This window comes from Capsicum annuum, chromosome 8 (assembly GCF_002878395.1).
Source record: "Capsicum annuum cultivar UCD-10X-F1 chromosome 8, UCD10Xv1.1, whole genome shotgun sequence".
NCBI classification, from domain to species: Eukaryota; Viridiplantae; Streptophyta; class Magnoliopsida; order Solanales; family Solanaceae; genus Capsicum; species Capsicum annuum.
The window spans coordinates 5,983,249-5,998,108 of NC_061118.1; the positions used below are offsets into that span (position 1 = coordinate 5,983,249).

General features: G+C 38.6%; 1 protein-coding gene and 1 non-coding gene across 4 annotated transcripts in view; one reads left to right on the plus strand and one right to left on the minus strand.

Moving 5' to 3' along the window:
* Positions 1 to 1,893: 1,893 nt before the first annotated feature.
* Positions 1,894 to 14,860, plus strand: part of LOC107838880 (G-protein coupled receptor 1) — a 34,548-nt gene continuing 21,581 nt past the window's right edge. The window contains exons 1-2 of one of the 3 annotated variants that reach the window (XM_016682119.2): positions 1,894 to 2,119; positions 2,240 to 2,423. In XM_016682119.2, the coding sequence (XP_016537605.1) occupies positions 2,241 to 2,423 (183 nt within the window). In that variant the 5' untranslated portion in view covers positions 1,894 to 2,119; position 2,240. The remainder of the gene's footprint in view (positions 2,120 to 2,239; positions 2,424 to 14,860) is intronic. The other 2 variants (XM_016682118.2, XM_016682120.2) reach the window with 2 other exon arrangements.
* On the minus strand, positions 1,974 to 2,054 carry TRNAS-GCU. The gene has a single exon. It is a non-coding gene; the product is annotated as a tRNA-Ser (tRNA).

Below are 14,860 nucleotides of genomic sequence, written 5' to 3' on the forward strand. Positions count from 1 at the left end.
AGATGGAGAGAAAAAGAGAGAGAGTCTTCTGATTTAAGGAACGAATTTTGAAATGCCTTTTAACGTGAAAAGACACCTTTTCAATAAGTCTTCATCAGACTTCAAATATCCATGGGCTTTCTAAGTTATTCAAAATTTTAGGCCAAAATATTTAATACTTTATTAGATCATAAAACGACCTCTTTATACTAATATATCTATGTACAAAACTATTAATATGTGAGTTCATAAAATAGAAATTACTAACATGACAAATACTCCTATGTTGGTATGAAAGGGCATTATTAATCATGCAAAAACGATACTAATTAAATAGAATATTATTATTTCCTCCGTTTTATGTTTACTTGGCCTCTATTTACATGACAATGCTCTTTAAGAAACTAATTATTAGATATGTGTTTTAACGAACTAAAGAAAAATAACATGAAATTCACTTTCTAAGATTGAATAAGGAAATTGAAATGATTATTATTTTATAATAATAGAGCCAAATAAAATAAAACGGAGAAAGTGTGAGTCATGACAAATTGAAGAAGGAAAAATAGTTCGGTGGACCCTTGTCCTTGTCTGAGTTTGTAAAGTAAATGTCTCTACTTAAACTTTTGTCATCTGAACCCCTGAACTCATTAAAACACAATATTTCCAACCCCCTTTGACCGTTGACCAAGCTTATGTGGTACAAAATTGGATGAGTTGGATAAAGTGCATGAATACACGCGTATGGGGCGAGTGAGGGTCATTTTTTGGTTCCATTAATTTTGAGATTCATCGGGATTGATTTATCAACAAAATACCCTCACAATAAACACTCACAATATATATACACACACATCACTCGCATACGCTGGAGAAAGGAGCTCCTCTCCATCATCATACACACAACCATTTACACATACCCATACAGACAAACAACCGGGGAGTATTATCATACGTACAACCATGTACACACACCCCTACAGATAAAAAACCAGGGAGTATTGAAATTTTTTTTATTTTTAATTTACCTTTTATTTTTTTTTTAATTTACTTTCTCAATTTAAATTTATTTATATTTAATTTTTATGTGACATTTTAAAAATAACGTGAAATTTAATGCAATATTTAAAAATGATGTGGAAGCTAATATGGCAGTAATTGTGTTACACACATCGAAATAGGATTTAAAATGTTGAGTTATATTAAGTTCAGGGGTTCAGATGACAAATAATATATATACACACACATCACTCGCATACACTGAAGAGAGGAGCTTCTCTCCATCATCATACACATAGCCCATTTACACACACCCCTACAGACAAACAACCAGGGAGTATTGAAAAAAAATATTTTTAATTTACCTTTTAATTTTTTTTAATTTACTTTCTCAATTTAAATTTATTTATATTTAATTTTTTATGTGACACTTTAAAAATGATGTAAAATTTAATGCAATATTTAAAAATAACGTGAAAGTTGATGTGACAGTAATTATGTTACACAGACCTAAATAAGATTTAAAATATTGAGTTATATTAAGTTCAGAGGTTCAGATGACAAACAATATATATACATACATCACTCGCATACATTGGAGAGAAGAGCTCCACTCCATCATCATACACACAATCATTTTACACACACCTCTACAGACAAACAGGGAGCATTATCATACACATAATCATTTTACACACGCCCCTACGGACAAACAACCAGAGAGTATTGAATTTCTTTTTTTATTTTTAATTTACCTTTTATTTTTTTAAAATTTATTTTCTTAATTTAAATTTATTCATATTTAATTTTTTATGTAATATTTTAAAAATAAAGAAAAATGTAATGTAATAGTTAAAAATAACGTGAAAGCTACTGTAACAATAATTGTGTTACATTAGGATTTAAAATGTTGAGGGATTTAGATTACAAAAGTATACACCAACTGTTTTGCCTTCTAAGAAATCTAAAACCTATCTCGTCAAAGACAAAATAACCGTCGCCTGAGAAATTCGAACTCTCGCGGGGAAACCCATGTACTTAGCAGGCCCACGCCTTAACCACTCGGCCAAAGCGACGCTTGCTGGCGCTGGTTTGAATGAAGTACTACTAATCATATCAACATATCAACAGCATATTCCAGGTAAAACCCTTGGATTTCATATTGAAACTTTTTCCTCTTTTAATTCCTCCGATCCCAAATTTTTCATGAATCAACACTTTTAACGCGATATTTGTGATTAATACTACTGAGTGCAATCAGAATGGCAACAGTAAAAGCAGTGATGGGGAATTTGACGGTGGCAGAAAGACAAGTACTGACGGCAGTAAACAGCGGAGCATCAAGTCTTTCATTAGTCGGTTCCGGATTTATAGTAATCTGTTATTTGCTTTTCAAAGAGCTTCGCAAGTTCTCCTTCAAGCTTGTCTTCTATCTCGCTTTATCCGTCAGTAAATTACTTTCTTTCCCACTACTAAGGGTTTTGCCTTGTTTAGTTGGTTTTCTTATCTGTTTTTATTATTATAGAATTCCAATTTTTACATAAATGTTGCTATATTTGAAGAAATTTAGTAAGCTAGGATGTTTGGAAAGGAAATGCCGTGTAGTTCTACCTTTAAAATACATTCTTTTAGAAAAAGATTATTGTTCCTGAGCTGAGGGTCTATCAGAAACAACCTGTCATGGTCCGAACTAGGGCCTGACCATGACGGGTATCTCAAGTCCACTGCGCACCAGAGACCACCCCTGCACCTAGCCAAGCAACACAATACCCCCTACGTCGGATGAATTCCGAGCATATAACAAGATAAGCTTAAAGAATAAAGGATATGTTTATAACTGATAACCAGCGATCGGCCAAAATAACTGACCAACATCACCCATGTCTACAGTAATCCAACAAAGCCTCTATGCAAAGGAAAACCAAACTAGTCTTGGTCGGGACATGTCCCCGACTCTGATAGATGACAATGACAATGATAATGTTAATGATAATGTAAACTCTCAATTCTAATCTATGAAAGAAACTGATGAAATGTCTAAGTTTTTCGGAGAATGGGAGCTCACCACTTCACCACAACAAACCGCCGATCCGATCCGATCCACCTAACTGTGCAGGAAAAGTAGAGGTATCTTTGGTACCTGCATAGCGTGGGGATACAGCGTTCAGAGACGGTTAGTGGTTGGAGCGCTAGTATGTAACTCAGGGATAGGGGATAAATAATGTCATGAATAACAATTCAAAATCAGTCCAAAATTCAATACACATCCTAACTATGTCCTATGTTGCAAGCTTAAAGCTTTGAAATCCAAACTCAAAGAATGGAGGAATGGGGAGACTGGGAACTTGGGCATACAAAGGAAGAAATTACTTGAACAAATGGCTGACTTGGATACTAAGAGGGAAGATAGAGTACTCACTGATGAGGAGATGGCTAAAAAGTCTGAATTACTTCTAAACTATGAGGAGTTGCTTAAGAAAGAAGAGATTTCATGGAGACAAAAGTCAAGAGTTCTCTGGTTGAAGGAAGGTGATAAGAATACTAAATTCTTTCACAAAATGGCAAATGCTCATAAAAGATACAACAATATTGACCAATTGGTGATACAGGGAGAACTGACCAAAGAACCAAGTCGAATTGAAGGAGAAATTGTGGACTATTACAAAAACTTGTACTTAGAATCCATCCAATGGAGACCTATCTATGAAAATACTCAGTTTCCAGTTTTAACAAAGGAGGATACAAAGGAGGATAGGGTGGCTCCCTAAAGCAACTTTGATAAAACTGAAGTTTTGAGGTGCCTCTAGTTGTGTGCATCTAATAAAGCACCTGGGCCTGATAGTTTCAGTATGGGTTTCTTTATTAAGTGTTGAGAGGTGGTGAAGCAGGACATTCTGGACACTTTTCAAAACTTTCATGATCAGGAAGTGTTTGAGAAGAGTTTTAACACAACTTTTATTGCACTTATTCCTAAAAAGAAAGGTGGAGTTGAGAGATTTTAGACCTATAAGTCTGATTGGCAGGATTTACAAGTTGCTTTCTAAAGTACTGATTGAGAGACTGAAAGGGGTGATTAGCAAGTTGGTAGATTCTCAGCAAATGGCATTCATTAAAGGGAACAAATCATGGATGCAGTCCTGATTGCCAACGAAGCTGTTGATTCCAGAGTTAAGCAGAAGAAACCAGGCATTCCTTGCAATCTGGACATAGAGAAAGCGTATGACCATGTTAACTGGAGATACCTTGTGAAAGTATTAGAAATGATGGTTTTTGGGCAGAAGTGGTTGAAACGGATGAAGCAGTGTATCTCAACAGTCAACTTTTCAGTTCTAGTCAATGGTTCTCCTGCAGGATTCTTTCAATCACAGAGAGGACTCAGGCAAGGTGATCTTTTGTCACCTTTCTTGTTCTTAATTGCTATGGAAGGACTGAATAATATGATCAAGACAACGAAATTGAGAGGTTGGATTAGGGGTTTTGAAGTAGCCAGAGAAGGGGTTAACAGCCTGGAAGTGACACACCTTCAATATGTGGATGACACACTTATCTTTTGTGATGCTGTGGAAGATCAGCTGAATTAAGGGTAATCTTGGTTTTGTTTGAAGGGGTTTCTGGTTTGCATATTAATTGGAGAAAGAGTCTAATGTACCTTATTAATCAAGTCAACAACATGAGCTGGTTAGCAACAATCCTTGGTGGTGAAATTGGTACTCTGTCAACTACATATTTGGGATTGCCTCTGGGAGCTAAATCTAAGTCCATAGATATATGGAGCTGTGTAATTGAGAAGTGTGAGAAAAAACTAGCCAGGTGGAAATCACAATACTTGTCTATGGGTGGAAGATTGACACTAATCAATTTAGTACTTGACGCTCTTCCAACTTACATGGTCATCAAGAGGTTGAACAACATTTGGAGGAAATTTTTGTGGCAGGGCAATAAGGAAAAGAAAGGATTTCACTTGATAAAGTGGAAATCAGTGATAACTGGGAAGAAGATTGGTGGTCTGGGGATTAAGAACCTAAACTTGCAAAGTAAAACTCTTAGAATGAAATGGTTATGGAAGTATGCAAATGGTAACCAATTGTTATGGAAAATGGTGATTGGGGCTAAATACGTAGCAGAAGACAAATGGATGACCAAAGTCGTGACTTCTCCCCATGGGGTCAGCCTTTGGAGATCCATTAGGAACCTGTGGGATGAAGTGAAAAACAACTCAAAGGTGAAAGTGTTTGATAGGGCCAAGACCAAGTTCTGGAAGGATAACTGGCATGAGAAAGGCAACTTGGAAGAGTTATTTCCTGACATCTACAACTTAGTCACATTTCAGCAAGGGTATATAGCAGATTTATGGACACCGCAGGGTTGGAACTTCAACTTCAGGAGACAACTTAATAACTGGGAAGTTTAGAGGGTAGCTGAATTTGTCAACACAATGGAGCTTTTCAATAGACTCCAAATAGGGGAGGATATCTTTTAGTGGACAGGAAACAATAAAGGAGTATACAAAGTCAATAGAGCTTATAAGTTGATGGATCAGGCAAACCAGCATAATATAAATTGGCCATGGAAACATATCTGGAAAAGTAGAATACTACACAAAGTATCATGCTTTGTCTGGTTGCTAGCCAAAGAAACAGTCCTAACTCAAGATAATGTTATGAAGAGAGGAATAGCCTTATGCTCTAGATGCTTTCTTTGTGGGGAAACATTAGAGACTGTTAACCATCTGTTTCTACAGTGCAAGTACACTCAACAATTATGGAGAATTTTTCTTAGTCTTAAAGGTATTTCCTGGACTATGCTCAGGAAAGTCTCTGAGGCTTTAAAGAGCTGGGAAGAAGCGGGAGCACAGGCAAAGGACAGAGACAGATAGAGACTTATCCCTACTGCTATATGGTGGGCAATATGGAAAGAGAGGAACTTTAGGTGTTTTGAGAGCATAGAGAATAGTGTACAGAATGTGAAGCTTAATTGCATTCAACTGTTATGTTTTTGGTGTAATCAGCTATACTCAATGATATTGTCTCTATAATTGATGTTTTAGACTCAATTTAGTCATAGAGCAGTAAGATTTTGGGGACCACTTGTAGATAAGGTTTCAGTACAACCTATGTACTGTTTTGTGATATCATACAAAGTTACCGAGTTCAAAAAAAATCATATGCAGTTTTATATATATATATATATATCACGTGCCGGGGTAGTGAATAAGGCTTAGCATGAATCTTTAAAACTTTAGCCTGGATTGTGTAGCTCAACCGTCATAACATAAGAAGACACTCACGAGCTATATGGGCCTAGCTCTTCCCCAGCTGGTAAGGCCTCGGTGTGTGTGGCCGCATGAACCAAAAGGGTATACATATGCACTACCAGCATATCAAGGTGACTAAAGCACCAAATCATGTAATATGGTATGGGGGACTCGAACCTCCCAATCATATCATATGATAATAATAAGAGGGACTCGAACCACTCAGTCATATAGAACTTCGCGTCGGCAACCGCGATTTCCAGTATTGGTCCCTTGGGACGTCCACTTTCACGACTCAGCTACACAACCTCCATTAAAGCCCAATTGAAAACAATTATCATATTCCCATTCATTGAACCACGATACACATTAAGGCATACATTGTTGGTATCGTCATACCAACTGCACTTGAAGGGTAACATCAACATGCCAAACCAATTATCATCACTTGGGGGAATTCACAACCCTCTTGGATCAATTTAAAATCATTATGCTTCATTAGTTTTGCACATTTTGCAATAGTTCAAGAGTAGTTCAATATGCGTGCTTTTCATATTCAAAAACTAATTTCACAATATGGGATTGAGGTCATAACCACTTCAAAAGTCACAAGTTTAGGGAAATCACAATCCTTTAATTTATTCACCATGACAATGCATCAAATTGATTTTAAAACCACCGTTTAAACGTAACCCATGTAGGGACAAACATGAAACATCACATAAATAACAATTATTCAAAACCCTCAACCCATGTTTCAAAACTGTTAAAATAAGAATAGGAATAGCATATTGAATTCTACTTGGAAAGGGATTGTAATGTAGTGTCCTATTAGGAATAGGATTGGAATGTAGTGTCTATAAATAAGGTCTCAATCTAATAATTTAGAGACAACAATTCAATAATATTTTTTCTCCTATATTTCTCACATGGTATCAAAGAAGGTTAGAAATATCAGACAAGATAACTCAGTCATCGTGCGTCAATTCCGGTGACTGATTTGGGTCAATTTTTATTTTGTGGGTTGTGTGAAAAATACAACACCATCAAAAGGATCGAAAATATCAGGCCACAAAAATCCCGACGAAAATCGCTGGAAAATTACCCTCCACGTGCCAGTCGGAATCCAGAAATTTCGGCGAGATCTGCGTCACGCGTCGGCGCGTGAGCCTATCTCCAATCGATTTTTGAGTTGTTTCTTTTTCTGTTGGGGTCGCCGATCTATTCTGACTCTGACCACTTGCTCCTTTCCGGATTCCGACAATTATTTTGAGATTCCGACCGTCGGAACCCTAATTTCGGCGACATCAGTTTTTTTCGGGGATTTCTTTTCCAGAAATTAGATCTGGTTCTTGAAATTTTCAAGTCCAATTCCCAAGATATCTTTTGGGCATGATATTTTTTTTTTTTTTGGCTCCAAAAATATTGAAATTGGAAGTTCAAGTCCTATGATTAAATCTGAGCCCTTAATGAGAAGATTAGAAAATCAAACGTCACAGTCCATGAAGAATCAACGAGGGGAAGGTCGATTTGGAAGATCTCGTCCTAGGTGTAGTTATTGTAAAAGGCTTGGACATACTCGTGATGTATGTTATTCTAGACCTAAGTGTAGTTATTGTAATAGGCTTGGACGTACTCGTGGAATATGCTATTCTTTGCATGGTCAACCAACTAAAAATGCTCATATTGCTCAGTCTAACACCACAGGTGATCAACGGGTGTATTTATTTGACAAGGAATAAAATAGTATCTTCAGTATCAAGCAAGTAAGAATATATTTCTACCAATAGCCTCAACTGCACAATCTCCTACCTTTGGATCATGGGTTGTGGACTCAGGTGCTTCTGATCATATTTCTGGTGATAAATCACTTTTGTCTGATATTGTTTATTCGCAATCTCTTCCAGTTATTACTTTAGCTAATGGAATTCGAACAGAGCCAAAAGGAGTTGGACAAGCCAAACCCCTATCTTCTGTCACTCTAGACTCTGTTCTTTATGTCCCTGGTTGTCCTTTTAATCTTGTATCTGATAGTCGTTTGACACGTGCCCTTGATTGTAGTATAACTTTTTTTTATGATTCTTTTCTAATGCAGTACCATAAAACAGGACAGATAATTGGCATAGGACATGAATCACAAGGCCTTTACTATCTTACCACTTCAAATTCCTTCACAACATATTTCGCTACAGATCCTCCCAACCTTATTCACAAACGTTGGGGACATCCTAGTCTATCCAAGCTACAAAAGATGGTGCCTAGTTTGTCTAGCCTATCCACATTAGATTGTGAGTCGTGTCAACTTGGGAAACACACTCGTGCTACATTTTCACGTAGTATTGAAAGTCGCTCAGAGTCTATTTTCTCATTAGTTCATTCCGATATTTGGGGTCCTAGTAGAGTCAGTTCACCGTTAGGATTTCGTTACTTTGTTACTTTCATCGATGATTTTTCAAGATTTACTTGGGTTTAGTTAATGAAAGATCGTTTCGAGTTATTCTCTATATTCAAAAGTTTTTGTGCTGAAATACAAAATCAATTTGGTGTTTCTATTCCTGCTTTTCGTAGTGATAATGCCTTAGAATACTTATCCTCCCATTTTCAGGAGTTTATGACTCATCAAGGAATCATTCACAAAACATCATGTCCATACACCCCTCAACAGAACGGTATAGCAGAAAGAAAAAATAGGCATCTCATTTAGACTGCTCGCACTCTTTTCATTGAATTCCATGTTCCACTGCATTTTTGGGGCGACGCGGTCCTCACATCTTGCTATCTCATTAACAGAATGCCACCATCTTCGATCCAGTATAAGGTTCCCCATTCCATACTATTTCCTTAGTCACATCTCTACTCTATCCCCCCTCATGTTTTTGGGAGCACATGTTTTGTTCATAACTTAGCCCTAGGAAAAGATAAATTAGCCCCTCGTGCTCTCAAATGTGTCTTCCTTGTTTACTCTCAAGTTAAAAAAGGGTATCGATGCTATTCACTTGATCTGGGTCGCTACCGTATGTTCACTGATGTCACATTCTTTGAATCTCAACCTTACTATACATCTTCTGATCATCTTAATATCTCTGAGGTTTTACCCGTACCTCCAGTCTTACCCACACCAATCTTTGAGGAATCTACGGTTACTTCTCCATCTCCAGCTATAGTGCCACCACTTTTGACTTATCACCGGTGCCCACATCCAGTATCAGTCCCAGATGATTCATTCTTGCGCCTGACGCTTCCCCTACTGCGGACCTGCCTCTTCCTAGTCAATCAGTTGCACTGCAAAAAGGTATAAGATCCACTCATAAAGCTAACTCACATTATACTTTCTTGAGTTATCATCGTTTGTCATCACCCCATTATGCTTTTGTATAATCTTTGTCCTCTATTTCATTTCCTAAGACTACTGGGAAAGTGCTTTCCCAGTCAGGATGGAAACAGGCTATGATTGATGAGATGTCTACTTTACATACGAGTGGTACTTAGGAGCTTGTTTCCCTTCCTGCAGGTAAATCTACTGTTGGTTGTCGTTGGGTTTATACATTTAAAGTTTGTCCAGATGGTTAGGTTGATCAGCTGAAGGCTCGCCTGGTTGCCAAAGGATATACACTGATATTTGGGTTTGATTATAGCGACACGTTCTCTCCTGTGGTTAAAAGTGCATCAGTCCATCTTTTTCTCTCTATGGCTGCCATTCGTCATTGGCCTCTTTATCAGTTGGACATTAAGAATGCTTTTCTGCGTGGTGATCTTGAGGAAGAAGTTTATATAGAGCAACCACCTGGTTTTGTTGCTCAGGGGAGTCTAGTAGCCTTGTATGTTGATTGCGCAAGTCTCTCTATGGTTTGAAACAATTTTCTCGAGCCTAGTTCGGAAAGTTTAGCACAGTTATTTAGGAGTTTGGCATGATTCATAGTGGAGCTGATCATTCAGTGTTTTATTGCGCCATTCTGAACCAAATCTGTTTATTTATTTGGTGGTTTATGTTGACGATATTGTTATTACCGGCAATGATCAAGATGGTATCACTAACTTGAAGCAACATCTCTTTCAGCATTTTCAGAATAAAGACCTCGGCAGATTGAAATACTTTCTGGGGATTGAGGTTGCTCAGTCCAGCTCAGGTATTGTTATTTCTCAACGCAAGTATGCTTTAGACATTCTTGAGGAAACAGGAATGATGAGATGTCGACCCATTGACACTCCTATGGATCCAAATGCTAAACTTCTGCCAAGACAGAGGGAGCCACTCAGTGATCCTGGAAGGTATAGGCAGTTGGTTGGAAAGTTGAATTATCTCACAGTGACTAGACCTGACATCTCTTTTCTTGTGAGTGTTGTAAGTCAAGTTATGACTTCCCCCTGTGATAGTCATTGGGATGCAGTTGTTCGGATTTTGCGATATATAAAGTCATCTCTAGGTAAAGGACTACTCTTCGAGGATCGAGGTCATGAGCATATCATTGGATATACAAATGCACCCTCTGATAGACGTTCTACATCTGGATATTGTGTTTTAGTAGGAGGTAATTTGGTATCCTGGAAGAGTAAGAAACAGAGTGTGGTTGCTCGATCTAGTGTCGAAGCAGAGTATCGAGCAATGTCTGCAGCAATTTGCGAGCTGGTTTGGATCAAGCAATTGCTGAAAGAATTAAAATTTGGAGAAACTGGTAAGATGGAACTTGTATGTGATAATCAGGCACAATTGCTGAGAGAATTAAAATTTAGAGAAACTGGTAAGATGGAACTTGTATGTGATATAATCAGGCAACCCTTCATATTGTATCTAATCCTGTGTTCCATGAGAGGACCAAACGCATAGAGATTGATTGTCACTTTGTCAGAGAAAAGATACTCTCGGGAGATATTGTTACAAGATATGTGAAGTCAAGTGATCAACTTGCAGATATCTTCACCAAGTCCCTCACCAGTCCTCGTATTAATTACATTTGTGACAAGCTTGGTACATATGACTTGTATATACCAGCTTGAGGGGGAGTGTTAGAATAAGAATGGGAATAGCATATTAAATTCTACTTGGAAAGGGATTGTAATATATTGTCCTATTAGGAATAGGATTGGAATGTAGTGTCTATAAATAGGGTCTCAATGTAATAATTTAGAGACAACATTTCAATAATAGTTTTTCTCCTATATTTCTCACAAAAACCGACATCAATATCATATGAACAATACTTAAAAACATATGTTTTTCACAAATTAGCTATTAGGGAAGAGTAACATGCCTGAAATATATGGAGAGAATTCCACCCTTGAGTCCTCAAGTGATCTATCTCTTGGAAACCTCAAGTATGGCTGCTTGAGAGACTTGAGAGAGTTTTGGAAGTGTTTGATCATGTTATGAATGAAAAATAACCCCTAAGTGTTTCATGAATGCGGGGTTTTAATTGGTTAAAGAGGGAATTGTCCAAAATGCCCTCAAATTAAAAACTGAAATTTAGTTGTAGTGACTGCGAATCACTAAACAACTTGTAAGGTTTTATTATGACACGTCACCATGAGTCGTAGCGAAGACAGTCTCTAGGGCATTCATATTCTGTTGACCCTACGACTCCACTAATATGACTCATAATGGGTAGGGTCCAGTCGTTGTCAACACAGAACCCATTTAGGGTAAACACTGGACATACTACGATTTGCACCCAGTGACTCGTAACGAGTCCTTACTACTCTTCGTGAACCACTCGTACTCAGAGCAGAACTTAGCGATACACACTCTGTTTAGATTACGATTTGAGTCTAACGACTCATCATGACTCCCTACGACTCGTAGGGTAAGTCGTAGTCAAGGCAGTGTGGCTAAAATTTTAGAAATCTTCAAGGACCAAAAACTCAGGTGTTACATACTCCCCCTTAGGATCATTCGTCCTCGAATGATAGGACAAGGCATTTATTAGCACGATTCGACTCCAAACACAACCACACTTACAATTACAATTTCCTTTAACAAAGTCAGAAAACAAAATGTTAAGGAATAGACATACCTCGAGCACGATTATCTGGAAAGGGGAACAAGAACGGATACTAGGACTTCATGTCCTCGGCTTTCGAAGTAGCTTTCTCAACCTTTTGGTTCCTCCAGAGAACCATTACCGAAGTCACATCCTTAGTCTGCAATCGACGAACTTGCCGATCTAAAATCTCAATTGGGACTTCCTCATAGGACAAGGAATCCGAAATGCCCACTTTTTCCAAAGGAACATCTGTCGAAGGATCACCCACGAGCCTTCTCAACATCGAAACATAAAACACCGGATGAATGGAGCTCAAACTAGAAGGCAAGTCCAATTCATATGCAACATTACCAACCCTCTTCAAAACCAAGTACGAACCAACATAACAGGGACTGAGTTTCCCTTTCTTACCAAACCGCATCACTCCCTTTATGGGAGACACCTTTAAGAACACCCAATCACACGTGCTAGACTCCAACTCCCTTCGCCTCACATCCGCGTAGGAATTTTGGTGACTTTGGGCGGGCTTAAGCCTATCCCGAATCACCTTCACCTTTTCCATGGCTTGGTGAACCAAATCAGGGCCAAATAAGCTATTTTCACCAGCCTCAAACCACCCAACCGGAGCCCTACACCTCCTACCACACAAGGCCTCAAATGGAGCCATATCAATACTAGAGTGATAACTGATGTTGTAGGCAAATTCTATGAGAGGCAAGTGGTCAACCCAACTACCACCAAAATCAATTACACAAGCTCGAAGCATATCTTCCAAAACCTGAATTGTCCTTTCCGCTTACCCATTCGTCTGCAGGTGGAAAGCGGTACTAAGGGTTACCTTAGTCCCCAAACTTCCCTGGAACGACCTCCAAAAGTGAAATGAGAACTGGGTACCTCGATCAGATATAATGGAACCTGGAGTACGATGCAATTTCACGATCTCCTCAATGAACAACTTGGCATAATCCTTAGAAGAAAAATTAGTCTTTACTGGCAAGAAGTGAGCAAACTTAGTCATCCTATCCACGATGACCCAAATCGAATCAAATTGCTGGCGAGACCGCGGAAGACCGGTACAAAATTCATATTAATTATTTCCTATTTCCACACCGGATGCTCGATCTCTTGAGTCAACCCATCAGGCCTCAAGTGCTCCACCTTCACTTGCTGACACACCATGCACTTGGCCACAAAATTGGCCACATGCCGCTTCATATTATTCCACCAATAAATTTCCTTAAGATCATAATAAATTTTCGTTGATCCAGGATGAATAGTATAATGCGACTCTTGAGCTTCAAATTGCTGGCGAGACCACGGAAGAACGGTACAAAATTCATATTAATTATTTCCTATTTCCACACCGGCTGCTCGATCTCTTGAGTGAACCCATCGGGCCTCAAGTGCTCCACCTTCACTTGCTGACACACTATGCACTTAGCCACAAAATTGGCCACATCCCTCTTCATATTATTCCACCAATAAATTTCCTTAAGATCATGATAAATTTTCGTTGATCCAGGGTGAATTGTATAACGCGACTCTTGAGGTTCGGCCAAAATTCTTTTTCGCAACCCATCGATATCGGGAACGGACAACCTCCCTTGGTGCCTCAAGATACCATCACCCCAATCTCGGAAACCATCATCTTCTGCCTACCCACATTATTCTTGATTTGTATCAAGATACGATTCAACATTTGCTTCTCCTTCACCTCAGTACCAAGAGATGACTTCGCCACCTCTTGAACAATCACACCATCATTTTCAGAGTCCAAAAGAACAACACCGAAATTAGCCAAACGTTGAATATCTTTCACCAAACCCCGCTTCTCCTTATCTACATGAGACAAGCTCCCCATAAATAACTTGCTAAGAGCATCAACAACCACATTGGCTTTACCTGGGTGATAGTGAAGACTCATGTCATAGTCCTTGAGTTGCTCAAGCCACCTCCTTTACCTAAGAATTAGCTCATTCTGAGTGAACACGCATTGCAGGCTCTTATGATCTGAATAAATATCAACATGGACCCCATACAAATATTGTTGCCAGATCTTCAACGCAAATACCACGGCTAACAATTCCAAAATATGAGTCGGGTAATTCTTCTCATGAACTTTCGATTGTCTGGAGGCATAGGACACAACTCTACCATGCATCAATACACAACCCAGTCCTACCCTGGCCACATCACAATAGTCCACAAAATCATCAGTCAAGTAGAGTCAATACCGGACTCGAAGTCAACTTATCCTTCAACTTCTCGAAACTACCCTCGCAAGCATCAGACCAGAAGAATTTCATCTTCTTCTGAGTCAACTTGGTCAATGAGGCGGTAATAGAAGAGACTCTTCACAAACCTTCTATAATAACTGGCTAAACCCAAGAAGCTTTGAATGTTGGTTGGAGTCGTGGGTTTATACCACGTCTTAACCACCGCAATCTTTTGTGGATCCACCATTATCCCTTCACTAGAAACAACATGTCCCAGATAAGCCACAACATTCAACCAGAACTCACACTTAGAGAATTTAGCATACAACAATTGCTCCATAAGGCTCTGCAACACTAAGCGGAGGTGATTGACATGATCTGCCTCGCTCTTTGAATACACCAAAATATCATGAATAAACACGATCACAAACAAA